Raw genomic sequence first — 25,728 nt, 5'->3', positions numbered from 1 at the left:
TTCATTAATATTTTCATTATTATTATACATTACTTTATCTTATATATTCTTTTTTATTTCTTTATTGTACTATAGTTTATTCTATTTTGTATTTATTTCATCCATTTTACTTATTATATACGTTACTGTTACTTTCTTCGTTCGCACTTCAATTTAGGAAACGGCTTCCTCGAAAATATTCGGTTGGCAACTAAGTAATTGCGGATTTTGTCATTACCACCTAATGACAAAATCCGCAATCACTTAGTTGCCCAATGTTGAGATTGAGGTTAACTGATTGAAGAACGCGTGGATGAATTTGTAATAGAAAAGTATATTGAAATAATTAAAGGTATAAGTACAAGTATAATTTATAATTTATAAGTTTATGCTGATTGACATCCTTACTCTCTTAGTGTTACTAGACAATGGAATGATGTGGAGCACGTTTATCTATTTCTAGCAAAAGGACATTACCAAAAGAGTTAAGCTTATAGCTTTGGCTAGAGGCTACAGGGTAGATAAATAGAAACCTGTTTATTAGTTCCTTTGTTCCTAGACCTTGCAACCCAAAACATAATGCATACTTAAGGGTACAATAATATGCACCGCTCCTTATTTAGAATATTTCTGCGTAATAGCAGTCTCAAGGTCACGGATATACATAAATAAAGATATAGAGTTTTTCTTGAACTTCAACACCCAATAGCTTTACTATTCTGTTTGTAATAAACCGTGCTAGCCGTCTGCACGCCAAATATTTCTTTCGTTCGAGGAATCGACCGGCTATAAATTCGAAAGGAGTTGCTCAAAATTTGAATTTTCTCGCTTAGCAGGAACGTCCGTCGTCAGTTTCCATACAGCGATTCCTCTTAATGCCGCATGCGTGCACGCGAAATAATTCCCATCAGCTGTTCCCATCGCCGTTTTGCAACTAATACGTTTCGTCGTTTTTAATCCACGTAATTGCATTAAGGGATAAACGAAGGATGACCAGTGGGGGAGACTGTGTGGGTAGTATTAAGCGTAACGCGATTTAGGGAAGGGAGCAATACCGAATAACCTGTTGAGAAAATTATTGTAGCGTAACACAAGATTCGAAGGCTAGCGAGATTCGCTGTATGCGCGTGCTGTCCAACGAACGCGTTCCATTATTGTATAAAGCTGTGCTGTGTGTGTGCGCGTGTATATCTATACACGCAACCAATATCCTTTTACAGTAACAGGAAACTAGATTTGCCTCGCTGGATTCCACAGTTGCAAAAGAGCCAGCTCGTGGTGTTATCGTTTGTGTTAGGGTCCTCCTCTTCAACGGGAACAACTTGTTACTGTTTGTAATAAGCATATGGTTTCATAGGGAATTGCTTCATTGCGTTTGTTACGTGGCTTTCTTGCGTACAGTGTCACTCGTGTTTTGCTTTCAGCACGTTCATTTTCCAATTCCTCTGTTTTTGCTGTTACGCAGAACTGCGAGAAGAAAAGGGTAGGAGAAAGGAAGGAGGAAAAAATGACAGCGAGGAAATGAGGCAGAAGATAGAATAGAGTAAGAATTATAGTCAGAAAATAAGAAAAGGGAAGGGGAGGAAGATACAGAATCTTTCCTTCAGGTATTTGTAGCGTAGATTGATTTTATTACAATTTCTTTCAAATTTTTTACCATACGTTACCCAGTATATCGCCTATACATAATTCAATTTTTAGCGTTATTGGCGCGAATGGAATGGAAAATATCTATCTTCAAGGTTGAAAGTATAAGTAATCCCTATAGCAAGCAGCTGCAAAAATGGCTTTTCAATTTGTTACAGAAGAACCGTCCTTACAAAGTTGTGAAAAAGTTAATTTGTCATGTAAAACGGTTGGAAGAGTATCTTTTTAAAGAAAAACTTAGGCCTCGCGTCAATGAAAGTATGTAACGCTCGCAATTTGCACGTCCAAAATGTCGTATATCGTATATAGGTAGCATAATGTGAAACTGCCATTATGTCTATTTCTAAATTGTTCGTTAGCGCGTAGGAAGCACAGACAACGAAGGAACTTTCTTCTAAAAACAGAATCTTGTCGTGTTTTAACGTTATACCTTAAATACATTAAAATGACAATGACTCGGAGAGACACTGCCATGGAGAATCGGAAATGTATCATATAACTTACGAAAGAGTGAGAATCTGGTCGATGTCGACCATATTCCCATGTCATCAAATTCGATGCGCATTTGTCGAGTGCGTCCATGGCCGGTGGATGCACTCGATGCCCCCTGTTTGATTGACAAACGATGTTCGATTTAGAATTTTGGTTCGTTTATTTTCTCATCAATTCCAGGCAATTTGCATATAGAAATTTCCAATACACAAGGTGTCACAAAATATGTGAGGGATATTTGTAGACTTTATAGGGTGTATTTTTAGCGCAAAATGAAATTGCTTCTAATATGAAAATAAGCCTCGAACAAATTCTATACAAATCTTTCTATACAAATTTTTTCGTCGTTTTCATATCACCAATAGGCCATATAAAAATCCCGAAATATTTTCTCAGGGTCTGTATATTTAATGATACATACATTTACCTAACATGATATGTAACCCTAATCCATTATGTAGGTATTTGGTTTCCTTTGGAAGCCCGAGAAGTAACAGAGAATTTTTTAGTTCGTTGTATCACAAATCCTACTGTCTTTTATGAAATGTCCAATTTCGTCGAACACGGTAACTGATTTTCCATTGAAAGTCCATCTTTTACTGCAGGAAGACAATGGATCGTTTATTGGTGAGATAAAAAAAAATAAACATGACATCGTCTACGTGGCTTGCCGATTTTCTCCGCTAATTGAAATATCGCATCAACTTTGGCATATTTCCGATATTAAAACAGGTTTTTTTTTTCGATAATAGGAAAACCACATTACAAATGCTCTTCTCTTTACTTGTATACGTAAAACAATTTTCGTTTAAAATTCTTCATTCGCAAATTCTGTTTTCTGCCGATAATAATTAAACACCGCAGGAAAGAAACGACCATGAGCACAAAATATAAAATTTGTAGTATTCGAAAAACGAATTTTGTGAACTTGTTTCCCCCGCTATGCAATATTCCAATGTTCATTTTTTGTAATTGATTGCTGTTTAAATGCGAGTCCATAAATTCGTTCATTAATACAGTTTCAAACGGTTTCAAGCAATTACCCAATTGTAAAAACATATTTTTGCTGATACTTTCACTGTACAGTACAAAGTAGTGTATAGTATAAACATCTGTTTAGGATATTGTTAATAATTGCGTTTCTAATCCTCGAATTGTATTTGCAGTGATATTGGGTGTAGTGCGTTAAACAATCACTCGGTATTTAGGTCAACAATATATTTATTAACAAATGACTTCTTTTGACCGCGTCGCGTATCTCGCTACCCGGTTACAGCACGACTTCATCGCTTCCTAGTTCGAACCGAACTGTCGATCGGATTCGATTCTTTTCTTTTCGTCGCCCCTCAATATCCCCACTATCCACACGTTTGTTTGGCGTCCGCGAACGTTGCCACGCACGCCTTTTTTCTCGAACATTCGACGGAAGGACCGTTGGGATATTGATGGCTCATTAGGCACTTCGCTTCGGCGATATACATTGTTGCCAAATGCCGCCACATATTCTTGACTGTTCTTTCATTAAATACATGGATCGCTTTTTCCTAAATTCTCTGCTTCTTAATTTTCTTGAAATATGTCTGTTACTCTCTTCATATGTTTCCCTAAACTATATCGTATCATACTCCATAAACTATGTTAACTAGAATTTCAATTTCGATTTGGAGTGGCATACAATCGCAAGCAATCCTGTTTCTCAACTTTCGTTGACTTCACTGGTACGAACATGCTACTTTATTTAACAGTGCTTCTTTCAAAAGAGCAAACGAAGATGGAAAGATAACGTTGCATGAAAAAATAATAAGGAAGACATGCGAAAATTGTTGCAACGCTGGCTGCCAGAAATCGCTATCAAAATTTTTCGATCAAGAAACCACGGCTGTTCCACGATTTAATGTTCCATGAAGCGCTGGTTGCAGGATTGAAAGAGGACCACGTCGATTTTTACGTGACACCGAGTTATGCGCCGGTATTTTGACGTGGAAGCTTCGTTATTTCTTCGCGACGTCGAGCAATAAAAACCGCGCTTTTTCGCTATCTGCTGGAAAAACCGGCCTTTTTGCCGACCTCGCCCAGTGATTTATGATTCTTGCGCGGATTCCAGCAGCCAGCCATGGTGACACGTTCAAGTGATATGATATCGCGCTGCAATTTGTTGTATTTTTAGTTGCGAGTTCATATGGCGTGGGTTAACTGGTTGCAGTTTCGAGAAAAGATTTTCAGTTTCATTTGTTAAGCGCATGTTCGTAACTTCAATTTCCTCAAGTACTTTCCGTTATCTAGTTACGATACATGTTCTTTTAGCGAAAATTAATTAACCTGTTAACTGCGGAGTTTAATTTCAAAAGTTCCATACGGGATGCGCAGGTAAAATCAAACAATGACGAATATACACGTCAACCGCACTGAAATGAAGTTTTAGATTGACGTGTATACATGTCGAACGCAGTTAACTGGTCATGTTGTAACAGTTAATATCTATAACAATACATACAGAGTTAATCTAGTTTAACACTTTACCGACCGCTAGCAGTTCAACAGCATACGCACGTCCGATCGGCAGTTCAGGCGCAGATTCTGCCTGGCGCCGGTTCTGTTTCGGTTTAGACTCTCCAATACCATTCTTTTCGTACATCGCGAACGGTAAGTTTTTCAAATTGGTATAAAACTGTGGGAGCTTACAAAGCAACGCAACTGAGCAAGGTACCTTAGTACTCAATAATAAATTACTGCTCAAATAATGAGAAAGATTGTCGGCAATAAAATCGGTCGGTAAGCGTCGGCGACAAAAAACCGATTAATCGGCTAATCGGTCGGTAAAGTGTTAAAATATAGAGTTATCTTTGGTTAAAAATGTCGTTTACGAGTAACCATTATAAATGATAAACATTTTTTTGTTTATCGGTAATCATTGTCAGTGACAGAAATTCTGTTTGGGTTACATATAATCATCATCGAAAAATTGTTTCTGATTATTTTCAGTTATTCTCAATCTTCAACTGTTAACCATTTTTTCTGCTTAATAAGATATATACCTGACTTAAAATTAGTTTTTTTCATGTTATCAATGAATACTAAACCATAATGTTAACAATTGACAACAGTCAAATGTGGCCAGAAAAAAGATTTTGTTACCCATATTGGTTAGCGGAAACCAAAAAATTTTTCGTTATCGATAATGGTTATCGGTAACGAAAATAAAACTCTGGCCAACGATAATGGTCCCTGGTAACGAAAAAAATTCCGATCATTTGTTTTAGTTACTGGCAATGTGAATGAAATTTCCGTCATCGATAATGGTGACTGGTAGTGCAAAAAATGTTAATCATTCGTAATGGCTATTCCTAATAGGAACAATTAAAAATTAATATTTCTTAATAGTTTTACTTTTTGAGAAATTTCTTACAGTTTTATTCATGACTGACTTTCATTGAAATATTAATTAATTTTTAATTTAATTTAAATATTTAATTTAATTTAAATATTATTTAATTTTTATTCAATGACGTCTTTCCAAAAAATATTAGAAATAACTGTTACTTTGGATCTTTGAATTCTTTCAAACGACTGCTTCCAAAATTCATTGCAGTAAGATTCCTGAACAAGAATCACCAAACGTAGAATTTAGGAAAGAAAATGTACTTTATTTACATAAAGAAACAAAATAATTATATGTAATATTAAGTTCTTAACAGAATCTGGTTCTACGTTTCAGTCGAATATTTTTCTTGTATATTGCAAAAGTTCAGGTAGTTCGCAGAAAAATCAATAAGGTAGAAAAATTACACGTTATCCTAACATCTAAGATCATGAATCTTGTATCTTCAGAATCTCAGTCGTAAGAGTGAAGACCTATGGGCTTTGATACTGACAGTTCCAGTTGTGTCAGATATAACAGCCAGTCCCGAGGGAAGTTGCATCCATAAACTTAAATCCGTGTTATCTGGTTCAGGAAATTCTGTGCCTTTCGAAAATCAATCCTAATGTTACAGAATCCGACAGATTTAGATCCTCTAGCTGGATTCAAGAATCTGCTACCAGTGCCAATAACGATATTTACAGCACTTCCACTATCTCACAAGTCTGCGATACTGTTTGCACTAGCCGCCATAAACTATACAAACCTGCATTATCTACCTACGCGTTTACTTACTTCAATGTTTGACTGTTAACTTGAACAGTGAAGTTCGCTCGTAAAACTAAAGTTGAGACCGCCACAGTCGATATTCGAATTTATTACTCTTCCACCGGTTCATGGCGGCATAAAAGAAAAATGCTGGCTAATTTTAAAAGATACACTCTATATAATTTAACGTATAATTCTAAATATCCTGCAGAGATCAGAAAAATAATTACACAGTATTTACAGCTAAGCAATTGCGTTACAAAGTATTTATAATTATCCATTATATTAATTGCAATAAATAAGACGGGATCATCTTTAACGCTTATTGTATGTGTAAGATATACTAACTGTTGAAAATTGTGGATCTTTGAAGCCGAAATAATGTTATAGGAACACTAAATTTATACTGAGGATTAATATTAAAATAATGATATATTTATTTCATGGACGATTCCTTATATATTCATCGATACACACTTGCACGCGTCTCAGCACTTTCTTCCATACCCGACTGTTAACCGACTGAACAGTTTACATTTCTTTGTTTTCGAGACGCTGCGCACACACATACCTCCACACACTGATATTCACATACAAGTATCTCTACTACGCATTTAACCCAGTCCAGCCCAGAAAATTATACATATCTCAACACTACCTTTTTGCCCGATGTACGCATGTTTGTAGTAAATACTTCGCAATTTCTATATTCCTTTGTATATTCACGTTTGTATTGTTCATTTGTATTCGTAACAACGTATAACGTATCTCATTACAGAGCTACTGAAGTTTCAAAATGTTTTATATAGCACACATAATATGGACATAGTAGCATTCTACGATAAGAGTTCAGATACATTCGCGAGTCAGTGTATACATTTTCTTGGGTATCGTTCGCATATCCAATTTCGTTGTAACGGTGACAAAACAGACTATCGCGTCGTTCTTAAACCGATCCGTTAGTCAACGAAGAAAGCTGGATCCTCTTCTTTTATTCTGCACGCTTTATACGACGCACGATACCAGAAAGCTGGTTTCTCATTGATTAATGACAAGCGAGACGTTTTCTCGGTGAATAACAGAGAAGATTGGAACGCGTGTACAGAGTTGTAAGCAAATAGAGGGAAGAGAAGAAACGCAACGAGGTCAAAGGATTCGACTCCCTTGGCATCTCTCTCGCTCTTTCGCCAACTCGGCGAGAATGGCGAATGCAGGAGGAGATGGTAAAGGGGGAAAAAGATAGCGAACGGAGGAAAGCACTTAGAAAGGACGAGGGGAATTAATAGAGAAAGCGTGAAATGAAAGAGTGGAGAAGTTGGACGAGAAGTTGTGCGATTTCATCGCTCATAGCGGAAAGAAATTCGAATCGGGAACCAAGTAAAAGATAAGACAGTCTTGATAACCAGACTGAAGGAACCTCGAACTAGGAAACGCGATTGCGCCTTTCGTTTCTTCACAACTAATTTCGAAATTCGCAATTCCCTTTTGAATCCCGTTTCTCGATAGATTCAAGATACACAGCTCTTTCAAACAAACGTGCCTGCTAAAATAACTTCTTAAATATTTGTCATTTACACACGTTGACTCATTGTGAGCTTCTTTATACAATTATCGTTCAAACTATTTGTCGTGTAACTGATTTTTTGGATAGAAGTTACTTTGTTTCAAGGAAGATGACCCAACTAGGTGCAAGTTTCTTGACATTTCAAGCTGATTTTCATTGTGTTAAATAGAACAGTATTTTTGTGATAGTTGGCCGCGTAATATACTTCGAGACAAGTTCATTGGCCTATGATGTGGTTGGTTATTTGAAGTTTTCTTTGAATAGAAAAAGTGTTCTTTATTTTATTGTTTCTCTTCCTACATGAAAACTGCAACGAGAAATTTATCCAACATTACTTCGATACTATTGTAGGGGCACTCGACAGCAAATTACGACCGGACGACGGTAGGGCAGTGGTTAACGCCGTTGGTTACGAACGTTTCCGTACCAGGTTCAAATCCCGGCACTTGTAGGTCCCATTTTTTCTCCACGATTTTTTCTCCACGATTTCTAAATGAGAAGCACTATCATTACGTACAGTACCTCACAAAAGTATTCGAACACTTACATATGCAAACTTGAATGGGCGAAATAATGTACGGTTAGAGTAATTTGGTTAGGCAAGCAGATGTCAATAGGAAGATGGAAGTTTTGAGGTTATGTCAGTAAAATTTGAAAAGGATTCAACGACGTAGGTTAGGAGTTTGATACATTTATTAGAAACAGGCATTGTAAGTGACTGACAAAAGTATTTGAGCGCTACATATGTTATTAAATTATTTAATATTAATATTTTGTTGGACCACCTTTAGCAGCGATAGTGTGTCTCAATCGACGTTCCATACTGTAAACCAATGATTTTGTAAAACTGCACTCAACGGAGTTCCATATTTCTATAATTTTATCTTTCAATACTTGCTTCGAGGTTATCTGAAATTTATTTCATCTTTTCCCGATTTCAGCCCATAAATTTTCAATCGGATTTATGTCTGGACTTTGCGGTGGAGTAATTAGCATGCGTGGTGTGTTATATACGATTCATTCTTTCGCAATTCTAGCAGTATGCTTAGGATCATTATCTTGTTGGAAGTGGAAATCTTCCAATAATCCTAATCTACAGGCACTTTCTTTAAGGTTATTTTTTAAAATATTTAAAAATATTTAAAAGTCAATCTTTTTTTATGATTTACCGCATTAATGTATGACTTGTTTCGCAGTACTCTGCCTTGGAAATCATTGTTTCGTCAGATTCGTCGACATAATTCCGGGTGAACTTCTTCATGAAACATATCAGCTACCATACTTGCGAGTCGAGGAGCGGATGCAGTAGGATTTTTTTTAATTCGTGAACGATAACTTTCTCCTCTCTTCCAGTCAATTTCTTTGGTCGACCTGATCGAGCTTTGTTTGCAAGTGTTTCCTCATTCTCTCACTTGTTTATGATATAATGTGTCGTGGACTTACTTCTGTTCACAATTCCGGCAATCTCGTTATATGATCTGCCGTCCTCGTGTAATCGGATATTATTTCACCTTCACACTTTTTACTTTCACACTTTTTGGTATTCATTTTAAATACTGTTATGCACACTTTTACGTTACTGTTACCGAAACGATATCCTAACATCAAGTGAACGTACCAATATTTTCATCTAGCAATAATGTTTGCATTCGCTGCAAAGGAAAATAGAAAATTATCAACAGTGCTACAGCGTTCGAATACTTTTGTGAGACACTTATCATGAATGTTTCTAATAAATGTAACATAACCCCTGTCTATATTATTGACTCATTTTCAAATTTTACTGATATAATTGTTGAGATACGTATAATTTTCTGTGCTGGACTGGGTTCAATGCATAGTAGAGATACTTGTATGTGAATATCAGTGTGTGGAAGTATGTGTGTGCGCAGCGTCTCGTAAACTGTTCAGTCGGTCAACAGTCGGATATAGAAGAAAGTGCTGAGACGCGTGCAAGATTGTATCGATGAATATATAAGGAATCGTCCATGGAATAAATATATTACTATTTTAATATTAATCCTCAGTATAAATTTAGTGTTCCTATAACATTATTTCGGCTTCAAAGATCCACAATTTTCAACAATAATCTTGACACTTTTTCGTCACTGTGGATACCAAATTGATTTACAAATTAGTTTAGTACACCTCATGTTATTACTTGAAATTTGTAAGTATAAGCATTCGAATACTTTCGTCGGCCATTGTATATTTATACAGAAAACATTGTTGCATCTAACTTTCAGGATATTTTACATCGAATAAAATCTACTCTTAATTTAGCCAGACCATGAAATCCGTTCTAACCGTTGTAAAATGTGTTCTTGCTATCTCTGGCGATTTAGCATTCTGGAAATGGTCGAAATTGGCATGGAAGATGGTATCATCGGGGCAACCGAAAGTCCAAACGATTTGGACGGTCTATTTCGATATTCCTTTCGAATACCGTTTCAAATGTCGATCCATGAACACACGTGTACCATAGGGAAATCGGATTCGCTGCTCGCTGGCAATCTAACAGTTAAAACGTGTATGCAGCAAAGCTTTAGCCGAAATATTAGTGGAAACGGTATTGCCTGGTCCCTAAGTAGCATTTATATTCTCGTTATCCAAATAGCGATGTTTTCGACGTTTCGGCAGATAGGATGCCCGTGTAATCAAGATTCTCTGTCCCGATAAACGTGGACAGTACGCGGATAGCTGTCGGTCTTCGTTTCTGTACGCGTTTCGTTCATACGAAACGTGAGAGAAAAAAAAAAAAGGACAAAAAGGGAAAAAAGGAAGAAATGGATTGACATTGTCAATCAAACGATTCGCGACGCTCGGCTTGCAATGGAAACCGACCGCTGCGCTTGAATAAAAACGTAAATATGCCCCAGAGTGTTGGTTGAGATAGTATTGCTAGAGATACGATTGATGGACATTGATATGGATGGCATTTGATGATTTTATGAGTAATCGCGAGAAAACTACCTTCTGTGCTGTTAAAATAAATTTTCAAATCTGTTGTCCGAGCATTTGATCCTGTAATCAGAGAGATGAATGGCCTGTGACGTTGATTTGATGCAGTTAAAAAGTAGCGTTAATACACACAGCCCTGCTTAATCTTTAGTAAATGATACATTTATTAATCAATTTATCAATTGCAATGTGATTCTTTGCAAGAATCTAATCATAATAATTTCGTATCAGGCAAAAGGAAATGGAAAACAGAAATTTTTGTAAAGTGTCAGTTGCCATATCAACCCTTTGCACTGCGAATTTTATTTCAATTTCGTTAGCAGCAGCTGCCAACGCTTTTAAGTGTTTTATTTGAAATTTATTTTAACTAAAAAAAATAAGACAATTGAAATAAATAAAGGAAGAAAGAAATTCACTTATCAGGCATGTAAGCATGAAACCGGAATTTGCTTATAGATGGCCCTAGCTGATAATGTAGTTATCACTAAACTGCGTCATTGATGCCAAAAGTCCTTGTTGACGTCTCACAAACATTTTCGACTCGGAACAATACAACTTTCATACAACAGCATAGTTTGCAATGTCAGGTCTATAAGTATGAAACCGGAATTTGCTTACAGATGGCCCTAGCTGATAATGTAGTTATCACTAAACTGCGTCATTGATGCCAAAAGTCCTTGTTGACGTCTCACAAACATTTTCGACTCGGAACAATACAACTTTCATACAACAGCATAGTTTGTAATGTCAGGTCTATAAGTATGAAACCGGAATTGGCTTATAGATGGCCCTAGCTGATAATGTAGTTATCACTAAACTGCGTCATTGATGCCAAAAGTCCTTGTTGACGTCTCATAAACATTTTCGACTCGGAACAATACAACTTTCATACAACAGCATAGTTTGTAATGTCAGGCATGTAAGCATGAAACCGGAATTGGCTTATAGATGGCCCTAATTGATAATGTGGTTATCACTAAACTGCGTCATTGATGCCAAAAGTCCTTATTGACGTCTCACAAACATTTTCGACTCGGAACAATACAACTTTCATACAACAGCGTAGTTTGTGATAGCGTTGAACATGTCAAATTTTGTGCCTGGAAACCACGATTTGCGGACAGCATTGATTTTCTGTTACCATTTGAGGAAAACTGCTGCAGAATCGCATCGAATGCTTGCCGAAGCTTACGGCGAGCATGCTCTTGGTAAATCACAGTGCTTTGAGTGGCTTAAAAAATTCAGAAGTGACAATTTTGACGCGAGGAACGAAGAACGTGGAACACCACCGAAAAAGTTTCGAGACAGCGAATTGCAAGCATCGTCGGACGAGGATGACGCTCAAACGCAACAACAACTCGCTGATCGATTAAACGTGACACGAGAAGCCGTCTCCATATGTTTGAAAGCCACGGGAAAGATCCAGAAGGTGGGAAAGTGGGTTCCACATGAACCGAATGAAAGACAGCAGGAAAACCGAAAAACCACTTGCGAAATGCTGCTCGCCAGATACAAAAGAAAGTCGTTTCTCCACCGAATTGTGACTGGCGATGAAAAGTGGATATATTTTGAGAATCCTAGGCGTAAAAGATCATGGGTAGCTCCAGGCGAACCACCGACATCGACTACAACACCAAATCGCTATGGACGGAAGACGATGCTCGGTGTTTGGTGGGATCAGAAGTGTGTGATCTATTATGAGCTGTTAAAACCTGGCGAAACCGTTAATACTGAGCGCTACCGACAACAAACGATCGATTTGAATCAAGCTTTGCGCGAAAAACAACCAGGATATCAAAAAAGGCAACACAAAGTAATTTTGCTTCGTGACAATGCACCATCGGCATACAGCAAAACCGGTCAAGGAAAACGATCGAAGCGTTCAGTTGGGAAATACTTTCGCACGCGGCTTACTCACTATACTTGGCTCCGTCCGATTAGTATTTATTTGCATCGATGGGACACGCACTTTCTGACCAGCACTTCGCTTCTTACGAAAATGTACGAAAATGGCTCGATGACTGGTTTGCCTCAAAAGAGCGACAGTTTTTTTGGCCTGGCATCCACCAATTGCCAGACAGCCGGGAAAAATGTATAGCTAGCGATGGGCAATACTTCGAATAAAATATTTTTAATCATTTTCATGCAATAAATGTTATTTTCTATTAAAAATTCCGGTTTCATATTTACATATCTGGTATTCACGCTATCGTTGTATTTTCGAATTTTTAAGTGTGTGACATATCTTGAAACAATTTCCAGCATGCAATTCTGCTTTTCTTTCGCGCGTTTCACAAAAAAAGGTGATAATAAAAACTGACGTCGAGTCACATTCGACATAGCAGTGGTCCTCAAGATTGTTTATCGTGTTTGATTTAAGAAAAATTGATATAGCTCTAAGGAAAATGTTAGAAAATAGAGAAAAAGAATGGAAATCGAAGTTTTAATATCTGTCCGACAAATATGTGCATAGAACTTGATCCGAGTATACGTATACTTAGAACCAGAGATTTCGATCTTTAAAAGCCATCTTCTTCGTTAATGTTCGTATTATAATAATCTTTGATTTAGTGTGTCAATTCATTTGGTAGAACAAACTGGAGGAAAACAGGCTATCGATGTCGAATTCGATAGGACCTAGTCGACCTCAATTGTAATTTACTTAGAACTTGAAGGTAGAAGGGGGAGTTAATCCATGCGAGACTTCTTCTGTCACATCGCAACCACAACTGCGACAAGTTACAAATCCGAACGTTGCCTAAACTACTTCAAGTTGGTAATCGAAACGTTCTCTAAACCGAAACCATTGAACAAACTAAAGAGATTACGGTAAAATAAATTCTCTGAAAATCCTCAAATAGGTACAATCTTTCATTCTAGTCATAATTCTACTCAAATAAGAAACAATGAAAAAAAAAAGGAAAAAATAGTCTTAACTATGTCTCGCAACTCCAAAGAGAAATTTCAACTTGATATAAAACGCGATACAAAAAGCAAAAGTTAAGAAGAAAGTGGCGCGCACAGGAAAAAAAAGAGAGTACACTAAGAAAAGTGTCTAAAAATTCTCAGAAAGTTAGTCTTTCACTCGCATTATAACCACGTCCGAATAAAAAATGCAGCACCATAAAACACGTCCATTCTAACTAAACTCCTTAACTTCAAATCTCAGCGTGAAACAGAACACGATAGAAAAATAAAAAGTTGAAGACAAAGTCTGGCGCATAGAAAAAAGAGAGTACAGCGAAACAAGTATCTCAAAATCTTCAAAAAAGTTACGGTCTCTGCCACTCGAGTTATAATCCTATTCGAATAAAAATAATAAAAAAAATACACCTGTTACGACCGTTCGCGAAGAGACGCGTCAGCGAGAGGCGTAAATTCTCGTTACGATTCTGATGGTCGACGTCGCGAACCAGTCCCCCAGTTCCCCTGTTTCGATTAGGATAACAGAGGTAGTTCAAATGATTGTAACACTGAATTAACAGGGTTAATATAAGCTTCTATTTTTAACAATATTTAAAATGATAACTAACACGTTACAAATGATTTAACGATGATACAACTAGTTTATTATTATAATTCGACTCGACTTTATAATATTTCTCCACGTATTCGTTTGACTAAGCGACTTTGATTTTATTTCTCTGGACCTCTCGATGCATTCGGTTTGAATTCTCGTATAATACTGACTGCCCTTCGATTGTTTCCTTCGTCTTCTCTTGGAGACGACCCCCACCACGCTCGGGTCTCGCAACCGTTCGCGCCTATGATCACGTACGCCACCTTTTTTGCGGAGGTAAAATAACAGACCGAAGGCGAATCGATGTTTTTTAGAACTCGCTGCTTGACGACAACTAAGCGCTTATCGCTATATTGTGTATATCTCGCCGGTCATGTAAGACGATCTGTCTGCGACACTGTAGTACCAAGGGAGACGGTTAGGAACACGGCCTATAGTAAACCTCGGGGCGTAACAACACCAACCCCGTAAAACACGTCCATCGCAACTACTCGTCGTAACTCCGAACATAAACGTGAACGTGATACAAAAATGCAAAGTTCCTTAGGGACAAAGTGCCGCGCAGATAGACAGAGTGAAAAAGAAAAAGGAAAAGGTAAACGTTTGCAGAGGAAAAGGAAGAGGGTTGTTCGCGTGTTTCCTGCCGTGGGCCATGTCTCTCCTATCTTTCTTCTTTTTTTCCTTCTCGAAACGATAACGAGACAACTACAGAGTTGTTCTCTGTCCGTAGCGGCGCAAGGAGCGAGGTAGAATCGCGGTCGAGAGCGTCCACGTGGTTGAAACGGCTAGCCTCGGGAGCAACGCCGGCGGCGTCGGCGGTGTCGGCAGCGACGTGGCAGGCAGCGAGGCAGGAACAGGCGGCGGCGGGGGTGGAATACCACCTGGGCTACCCTTCCAGGTGGGCTATCGGGAAGCCGGCCAAGAGTACACGCTGTACCTTCTCGCAGCCCGCGAGCAGGACCGCGCCGAGTGGATCCGTGCCATCCGTGCTGGTGAGTTCGCTCTTTATTTTCCTCCTTGCATCTTCTCTTCTTATCTCTTCTTACCTTCTTGCCCGGTCTTTTTCAAATTTCTTTTTGCTTCCTATCTTTCAAACGCGATCAAACACGTAAGATGTTGCTCTCTGTGGTGTCAGTACCATCTATTGACAAAATCCGCAATCACTTAGTTGTCAATCCAATAGTTGTAAGTTGCACGAAGATTTTGGTTTGTGTCATAGATGGTGAAATTAAAGTTGCGACGAATAAATTGCAAGTTTTTACTTCGTCAGCTCCGTGAGAGTTAACCAATTGTAGAATTGCAAAATGGCACACGATAAAAGTGTAGAAAATATATAACCTACAAATTGCACAAATAACTTCTAGCATTTTATAATTTCTTTTGCTTTTATATTGATCAAAATGGTAACCATTGAATGTTAAGAATAAACGATAAAAATACAGTAATAAATACGTGGTAAAATTAATTAACGTTACGCTTTTCTCTATGAAAAAAATATTTTCGTTTGTCATCATTTACCATTGCAGCTGGTGAATTATGAAGCTCGTTACTGCCACCTCGATAATGTAGAAATCCCACGCGCTCCTCCATATGCTTTGTCCGTTTCTCGCGCAATACCGTTCTTTATTCTCGCGATAACAACTCGTACGTTTTTCACCAGGCTACTTCAATCGTCGTTAGTATATTTTAATCGGCCCCGGTTACTGCAATTAGCTTTGGCTTCGCGTACCTCGTTAGAGCGTCGTGTTTCTATACGAGTCACGATTCGCGGGATACAATAACGGGCCATCATTTAAAATATATTTAGGGAAACTGGAAATTGAAGTCGTAAGTCGGCGAGTTTTCTTTACGCTTGTTGTCTGGCGATAATAAGCGCGTGTCCCAGATACTACTCTCAGGATGCTCGGTTTTTCTTAATAGGTCTGCCCTGCGGAGGGACGTCGTTAAGCATTGTAATTCATTTGCAGCCGTAAATCTGAAGCAGTTTCGTTCAGTGGGGCTTACGCTCGTTCCTCCAGGCCACTGTTCTTTAAGCGAGCGTTCATTAAAGGCGCCTTTAAATTGCTGCCGCTGCTCTTCTTCGTGAAATAGATACATCACCAAGGGAAAAATTTTCTTCTCTTTCTGGCCTGTGCCTCTTTTCACCTTTCGATTTTACGCTCCCAACTGTTGACACCTGTATACTTCATCGCGATAACCTGGTAATTATCGTTTCAATTTCATTCTTTAGCAGATAAGGTTTGATTTAAATTGCCTATAGTCGTGAAAGTCATCCACGCCATTTTGTACGTTTAACACAAGAGCATCAATAAAAAAAAAATGAAAACAAATGTTGCATCTAACAGTGCACTGTGTTGAAACACTTTAAACCTAAATGTGGCTCATCGATACAATCTGGACGATAGGTGGTCACCTTTTTGGTCCGATTCTTAGCAATTTTTGATCCTAACTGTTTAACATTTTTTTTATACCACTCTCTGCAAAATTTTCGTGCCAGGTACGCTTGCCCTTCTTTCTTCTGCGTTTCGCGTCGCAATCTTTGTCGAATAAGTATATTTCACGGCTCTGGTGAATGGCACTGTGTAAGGTGCATCGCGAGTGCCATTCTAAAATCTGATACCTTGATTTTTGTTCTTCTTGCTTGTTTATAGAGTGTCATCGCGTTTGAAATTGATATATTTAACAGTAACTCTGAAGCTAATTTTATATATCACTTGAGGGTTCTTCTATGTGATGTAGAATATGCTATAATTTGTGCTACGCCCCGAGGTTTACTATAGGCCGTGTTTCTAACCGTCTCCCTTGGTACTACGGTGACGCAGACAGATCGTCTTACATGACCGGCGAGATATACACAATATAGCGATAATCGCATAGTTGTCGTCAAGCAGCGAGTTTTAACAAACATCGATTCGCCTTCGGTTCGTTATTTTACCTACGCAAAAAAGTGGCGTACGTGATCATAGGCGAGAACGGTTGCGAGACCCGTGCGTGGTGGGGGTCGTCTCCAAGAGAAGACGAAGGAAAAAATCGAAGGGCAGTCAGTTTCATACGAGGATTCAAACCGAATACATCGACAGGTTCATCACTTTATTATTATTTTGTCATTATATGCTTTGGATGATAAAAATACTCGTGGCGTTTTGAACGAAACATGTGATTTCGGCGTGGCAGTCAAAGTGTTAATCGTTTTTCGCATGATAAAATTAATTCGGTAGTATGTGCCGTTTTGTTTGCATTAAATTGGTCCTTTCGGTTTTTTAACTCGTGGAAACGATTAGGCATCTGTTGGAGAACGTGTCTGCGCGCAGAGTGTTTTGTGCGTCCGATTTGTTACAAATAATAATGTTGTTTGAAGTTGCAGAAATATTGCAATAAATTCATAATCAATGCTTCGTAATATTTCAGTTGTATTTCGTAACCGGATGCGACTGTGTACAGTATAAAACGTAATTTTAGAATCATCAATTGCAGTAGCGGATACGTCGATAAGTTTTGTATAAATGACATCATTATCGGACCTCTTCACACAGATTTAACGTGCATTTGTACTATATCGAGATACTGTCGATAACTCGACGTCCGGCTTGTTTCGGTGAAGTACAATAAATGCGGCTACGATCGCTGCTTCTCCAATTACGCATTGATTATGGATCATTTTGCAACAGCGATGCAATCATTAACGTGGCTCTCATCGAATTAATTTACATATGTAGAGGATGGTAATAGAAGTCAACTTTAATGATAAGGAAAATCGTATTCGTTGCGTTTAATTTAGTTGAAGTCCAATCGAAAGTCAAATTGTAAGAGCTTCAGTCTTGGAAAGTCACGGCTGGAGTTCAGAACCAAATCGTAATTAGTGTAAACCAAGTGTTCAAAAATAAATTCTCTTTTTACTTTTATTTTATTTTTCTTTTCATCTGAGATTTCCTTTTTTTTATTTTACGTGACATCTCGACGAACGTTTAATATTGGATTGTCATTGCCACCTAGTGACAAAATCAGCAATCACTTAGTTGCCAATACCCCATATTTCCCCTATATTTCGTGCACGTCTTTGGCAAGCATCATCGTACTATGAAAATCGTATGTGAAAATTGGCCGTTTCGCGTGTGTAGAAGCAGTACGGAATAAAGTTTTTGCGGATCAGTACAATGCGGTCGGTAACAGCTAACTGACGATAAAATAAAATAAAAAAAAAAAAATAATAAACGTCCCAATTAGTCACTTGGCGTACCATAGCTGGGAAAAATGAGCAGTGATATGTCGGTCAAGTGGTTGGTAGTAAATAATGCAGACGAGGGACATACGAACGATGTTTGCAGAGCGTTAATTTTTTCATGTTATTTTGACATGCTCTCCTCTGATGGAAAATTCACAGAAACGCTTCAATAATTAAATAACATTCGTAGAGAAATAATTTATTATCTCACTGAAATAGTGAATTTAATTATCCTTAAAAGCTGTTTTATCATTTTCGAATTTCACATAATAGTAAAAATCACGTTCAAAGGAAAAATTAGAACATCGTCTAATTTCTATACGTTTCAACAAGTGTTTGCAACTCTTTCAAGTAGAGATAATAAACATCTTCGGATTACCGTAGAAGAAAAATGTCTTCTCTAAGCGAATAAATTTATGTTTTGTCTGAACAGAATATCGAGAGATGAGGAAAAGTCAATTTTCATTAAGCGATTTTCATTCTCATGAAAGATTAATTTTTCTACGATTTTACGATTAATTTTAATTTCCAATATTTCCAACAAACTTGATAGAACTTGATAGAAACATCAACTTTTAATTCTCGTGCATTTTTTGTGATTTAATGGAATTTCTTTTTAAATAAATCACAGTATCTCAGAGTAGAGAAAGGCTTGGTTATATCTGTGGGGTAATTTCTCAGGGTAGCGGTATGACAGTGATGGATTGAATTCTCCATTATACCCACGAAGATGTGCAACCACTAGCAATAAGATCTACCTAAGTTCCATCGAGATAATATCAGATGATCTTGCATGTGACTCTGAGTGTCCAGCACAGTTGTTCGTATAATAGTTTGCAACAGATTTTCATTGTGTGGCCACAAGTTCTACCGTACGACTCAGACAGAAATTGGTATCCATAGGAGGAGAAGCGATGACTTGGACGAAATTGATTCCAAAGTACTTTAGTAGAATTTCTAAATTGCGTCACTTCTAAGTGGAATAATCTGCAATTGCAGCGACGAGCTATCGTTACAACTTATCGTGTTGCAGCCATCGCAATGCTGATATCATCTTGCAAGTATAACGTAAAAAGTTTTTAGGAAGCACAACATCATTGTATTGGGTTGGAAACTACGTGATTGCGGATTTTGTCAATACCACCTAATGTCAAAATTTTGTTTGATATTCATTGGGTGGTATTGACAAAATCCACAATCATTTAGTTGCTACCCAATATTTTATGAGATACCTAAGCAAGAAAGTTGTCATTTTCTTCAATTATCTAATTAGATGTATAATTTTATTCTCTGTCAGGTACGTCTTCACAACCTAAACAAATATATCTAATGAAATTTGTATAGCAATAAATATACAGAAGATTATTCTATAAGAAACAGCAGTAGACAGACTTACATCATACTTCTCTATATAGTTTAACATGATTTTGGAAAGATAGGACTAATAAAAAAACGTTTCTTTTATAATAAAATATCACGGTTGTCGTTTTCTTTGATTATCTAATTAGATTTGTAATTTTATTCTCTGTCAAGTACGTCTTCACAACCTAAACAAATATATCTAATGAAATTTGTATAGCAATAAATATACAGAAGATTATTCTATAAGAAACAGCATTAGACAGACTTACATCATACTTCTCTATATAGTTTAACATGATTTTGGAAAGATAGGACTGATAAAAAAATGTTTCTTTTATAATAAAATATCACGGTTGTCGTTTTCTTTGATTATCTAATTAGATTTGTAATTTTATTCTCTGTCAGATACGTCTTCACAACCTAAACAAATATATCTAATGAAATTTGTATAGCAATAAATATACAGATGATTATTTTATAAGAAACAGCATTAGACAGAGTTACATCATACTTCTCTATATAGTTTAACATGATTTTGGAAAAATAAGACTGATAAAAAAATGTTTCTTTTATAATAAAATATCACGGTTGTCCTTTTCTTTGATTATCTAATTAGATTTGTAATTTTATTCTCTGTCAGATACGTCTTCACAACCTAAACAAATATATCTAATGAAATTTGTATAGCAATAAATATACAGAAGATTATTCTATAAGAAATAGCAGTAGACAGACCAACATCATACTTCTCAGTATAGTTTAACAAGATTCTGGAAAGATAGGACTGATAAAAAAAAAGTTACTTTGATAGTAGAATATCACGGCTTAAAATATTCCGGATAAAATAAATGGTGAAGTTTCAGAGACGACTGCACGTGAGCAAATATTTCTCACTTCTTCACTAGCCTATGGAGTTTCATCAAAATCGATGCATACCACTTCATACGTACCCTTTGTGAGCTCTGGGGCTTCAGGTAGTTTCTTGCTCCTCTATTTTTTCATAGCATCGCGCACCAGCGTTGAAACGAGTTGGTCGCAGTGATCTACAAAGTCCCGTATAACTTGCTGAAAAAAATAACAAAAAACAATGATAATGACACCTGTGTCCAATACGCGACACGTATTTTTTATTCTCGCAACGAAACCTATTTTACTTTAATATCGAGTTACGTACAGTATATAAACTCTTCCATAGATGAGAGAAAATTGCAGGGCTTGTAGCAAAAACGATCATTATATTTTTCTTCCAGAGTATATACACAAAGTAATGTTTGGCAGAATATTCGATACATACTAATTTTTTGAAATAAATTGTGTATGATATATGAATAGCGTTTCCTATCTTTTATAAAAAAGTAATTTTAAAGTTCAATAATGTGATTAATTAGTCCCACGTGAAAACTATTTTGGCCCTTTTGCAGTCTTGCATATAGAAAAATATTAATAACATCAGTTAGGCAGGCTAATTAATTAAATTGAATATTACCTGACTCGACCCATCACATGCTTTTCAGAAGACTTACAGTGGCTCAGAAAATTGATCGCCTGACAATTCGTTTGTCATTTAATAATTTGTTAATGTGAATATCAATTAATCAACCCAATTTATCTCTTTTTAATTTTTATCAAACAATCCAAATAAAGGCAATTCTCTTCTAATTCTTCAAATCATTTTGTAGTATTCGTTTGAACAAAAAAGGTTTATATAAAATATGATACATTTTATCCCCTGTAAAGATGATTTCGTTTAAAGTTTCCGCCAAAATTACGCTACAAAGCACAAATAATACAAAGCACGATAAGTTCTCAGCATGTGTTCATGATACATGACACTCGATGCTCCATTTGAGGTGGTGTTGGTTGTAAGTGCCCAAGAAGTACTCTCGGTATTCAACAAAAAGTTTATTTAACAATTAACAGTCAACAATCAACGATCAACAATCAAGCTTCCCGAATGTGTTTGCTTTGCTGTTACGCTAGACCCTTCGCACTTTGCCGTTACGCTAGACCCTTCGCACTTCGCCGTTACGCTAGACCCTTCGCACTTCGCCGTTACGCTAGACCCTTCTCATTTCGCTATTTGGAACGGAATGAATCTTTTGTTCCAAACCAAACGGATTCTTCTCTTTGTTGCCCCTCGATATCCCCACTACGCACGCGTTTGTTAGATGTCCACGACGATTGCCGCGTATGCATTCTTCCGAATATTCGGCGAAAGGACCATAGAGATATCTATGGTACATTGGGCATAGCGCTTTGTGTCGCGAAGCCGTCGGATGCCGCCACACATTCATCAGCTTCGAAGACGTATTCGGTTTGCGATTTAATTATCTTCAGCTCGGAATTCAGCTATTCTTTAAGCCAATAAATGATTTCCTTAACGAAAATGGAAACGGCACCTTTGTGTAATATTCGTTGGAACGACTGAAAACTGTCTGCTTAACGTAACATCCCCAAGGAAATCAAATCTTGAGAATAAGATACTCTCTCTTTGTGGAATGTACATAGAAGTGACTTTCCTTAGTTCAGCTGAGATAAGAAGATGTAGAACCGATGAAGCTATTCTAAAGTTAATGATTATTCTTTGTTTGAACTGTCTCTGGTTAACCATGCTGCGTTTCTCAAATTTTCATATCTCAATTTCGTTCGCGTTTCAACAAACAGGAGTTATAATAGTTTTCAAATTTTTAGTATAATATTGAAATGGGAAATGAAGCGTGTCGTTAACGATTCTTTTATATCTTGCCCGAACTCGAGAAGTCTTTTAACGATAGAAAAGTTGCGATCGAAAATGACTGGAATCTTTTATATTTATATTCTTTAGGGAATTAAAGCTTCATTTTCTTTAACGATCAGTAAATTGTCAGTAAGAACTTTTAGTGTTCATTCTTCGCTTAAAACTTTTATCTAAAATTTAAAGCGTTCATTTCAGCAAGAAGATTTCATATACATTAATGGAAAGATATCTGCAATAGTTTCTGTGTATGGCCGAGAATCTTGTAAATCTAATACCAAAACAAAAGCCTTTTTGTTCGTGGAAAGTGATTGCGTATTTTAAATAAAAAGGAAAATTCAAAATTTTTGCTTAGATATATAACTTTATACAATTAAATATTGTCCGTTTTTGTCGATCACCTTTTGCCATCTTTCAGGCAGTGTCACAATTCCATGTTCATAAAACTTCTGATTTTTGCCAGCAAAAAACTGAATTAAATGTGACTTTACATCATCAGCGTCATTAAAAATTTTACCATTTAAGGAATTCTGCATAGAACGAAATAAATGGTGATCTGAAGGCACAAGGTCAGGGCTATATGGCGGATGTGACAACACATCCTAACCTAGTTCCAATAATTTTTGGCGAGTGAACAAAGATGTGTGGGGCTTTGCATTATCATGCTGGAAAACAACACTCTTACGTTTCGCCAATTCTGGCCGCTTTTCTTGAACTGCATCGCTCAGTTTGACGAATCGTTGAACGTACACGTTTGAATTAATCGTTTGGTTTCTTGGTAAAAGTTCAAAGTACAGAATTCCTTTATAATCCCACCAAACTGACAGCATAATCCTTTTTTGGCGAATCTCAGATTTTGGTGTCGTCTGGGCTGCTTCATCTTGCATCACCCACGATCTTTTCCGATTAACGTTGTTATAAACTATCCATTTTTGGTGGCCGGTAATCAGTCGTTTCAGAAATGGATCAATTTCGTTGCGTTTCAGAAGCGAATCGCAGATGCTAATGCGTTGCGTCCAATGAATTTCCTTAAGCTGATGAGGGGGCCATAAATCGAGTTTCTTGACAAAGTCAAGCTGTTTTAATTTTTTTTTAATGCATTTACGCGATACATTGAGCTTCTCTGCAATCTCACTCGTTGTGCTATGACGATCTGAATCGATAATGGCCTTGGTATGGGTCTCGTCAACTTCAACTGGACAGCCAGATCGTTGAGCATTTTTCAGTGAAAAATCAGCAGAATGAAATTTGCCAACCAATTTTCACACTGCCTCTCTTTAAAGGCTTCATTTCCATATACTGCACATAACCTGTGTGCTTGCGATGCGTTCTTGCCTTTTCGGAAATAATACAATAAAATATGTCTGAAATGTGCATGTTGTTCTTCCATTTTTAAATTGGAATAAAAATGAGCTAAATAACTAATCGATACAATTGTTTTACTAAATTAAAGGTGAAAGTCCAAGCAACATGAAAACAATATGGGTTAGGTGCTTTGAACACGTTAACAAAACAAAAGAATGTGCTAAGGCCACCTACTGACAAAATCCGCAATTACTTAGTTGCTAACCCAATAGTTACGTTCATTTAAACGAAGTTTTCTATGTTTAATGCACGTTAATATCTGTAGAAAATTTCGCGGCTCGTTGAAATTACCACGAAGTTTCCAATCTTTGCATAATACAGATATATAAACACAGATATAAATAGGCAATATTTGTGTAGCGACACTCGGCAACAATGTATACCGCCGAAGCGAAGTGCCTAATGAGCCATCAATATCCCAACAGTCCTTCCGTCGAGCGTTCGAGAAAAAAGGCGTGCGTGGCAACGTTCGCGGACGCCAAACAAACGGGTGGATAGTGGGGATATTGAGGGGCGACGAAAAGAAAAGAATCGATTCCGATCGACAGTTAGGTTCGAACTAGGAAGCGATAAGGTCGAGTCGTAACCGGGCAGTGAGATTGACTAGCGAAACCGAGAGCGATACGCGACGCGATCAAAAGAAGACGCTTGTTAATAAACATATTTTTGACCTAAACACCGAGTGATTATTTAACGCGCTACACCCAATGTTACCTCATTTGTATAATATAATTCGTAGATATAATACATGTGGTTAATAATATTCTTGTGTGAGAATGTGATTTCGAACTGAAACGTCGGTTAAATGTGGCTTAAATCTAATAGCAAAGAAAAGCCTGGTTCACTTTGCATCAGAGGCTCGCAAGAAACTACTCGAATTGCTCGCGGCATGCTAGCTCTTAATTGTTTCGCAATTGCGAAGATCAAAGAATCTCTCTCGCGCAGTTTACACCAATTTACATCAAATATCGTTTGGATTCGCATCAAAGCGTCTCTTACTCCCTCGTTCATCTTTGATTTAGCTTGAAACTTCGCTGCGCAAGCTTCGCCCCGTCGATTTCGTGCAATTTCCCCGGCGAAAATATGACCATCGACGCGAAACCCAACGAGAAACTTAGCCAGGTATCGGTTTTTCGTCGATGGAAAGTGATTCATAGGCGAAAACCGGGCCAGAAATCATAAGAATCGATGCAGGATATCGGCAGCGTATCTGGATTCCAGAGTTGATTGATTTGTCACCAGGATGGCCGAACTTTTAACGAGTTTTCGAAGAATCTCGTCGCACGGAGAGCTCGTTATTATTCACGAGGACGCCACGGGAAATCGACTCCGGCATTTTTTTCCATATTCGTGAAACTTATTTCGTCTTTCGCAGTGATGCATCAACTTCGAGGGCTTGGTCACCGCAAATTTTCGTTTTATGCGGATATTTCGCCATTAAAATTCGCTTTGCTGTATGAAATTTCTGACAGTGACTCTTCCCATTCGACTGCGGGAAACAGAAATTCCTACCTTTGCGTTTCTCTCTTCCTCTCTGCTCTTCTTTTCATATTCGAGTAGATTTTCGCGAACCTGTTTTTCGTCTTCAGTATAAAGTATGTATGCTCCCTGTATGTTTGCCTCAAAAACGTTCCTGTTGTGATATCAATTTTTAAAGAATTGCTTATTTCTATATCTCGGCAAAGAATAATCTTCCCTAACTTTTTACATAACGTTCACGTCAATATCATATATAGGAATTGTTGAAGTAACTACT

The 25,728-nt window shown here is 37.3% G+C and overlaps 1 protein-coding gene across 3 annotated transcripts in view; it reads left to right on the top strand.

Moving 5' to 3' along the window:
* Positions 1 to 25,728, top strand: part of Btk29A (tyrosine-protein kinase Btk29A) — a 341,971-nt gene that overhangs the window by 16,391 nt on the left and 299,852 nt on the right. For 2 of the 3 annotated variants that reach the window (XM_033340998.2, XM_033340997.2), the window contains exon 3: positions 15,020 to 15,281. The exons of the other annotated variant lie outside the window; for it this stretch is intronic. In XM_033340998.2, the coding sequence (XP_033196889.1) occupies positions 15,020 to 15,281 (262 nt within the window). The remainder of the gene's footprint in view (positions 1 to 15,019; positions 15,282 to 25,728) is intronic. 3 annotated transcript variants of the gene reach the window in all.

This window comes from Bombus vancouverensis, chromosome 18, assembly GCF_051014615.1.
Source record: "Bombus vancouverensis nearcticus chromosome 18, iyBomVanc1_principal, whole genome shotgun sequence".
In the NCBI taxonomy this organism is placed as follows: Eukaryota; Metazoa; Arthropoda; class Insecta; order Hymenoptera; family Apidae; genus Bombus; species Bombus vancouverensis.
Note: the sequence above shows the minus strand (reverse complement) of the source record. Positions and strands in the feature narration are given on the sequence as shown.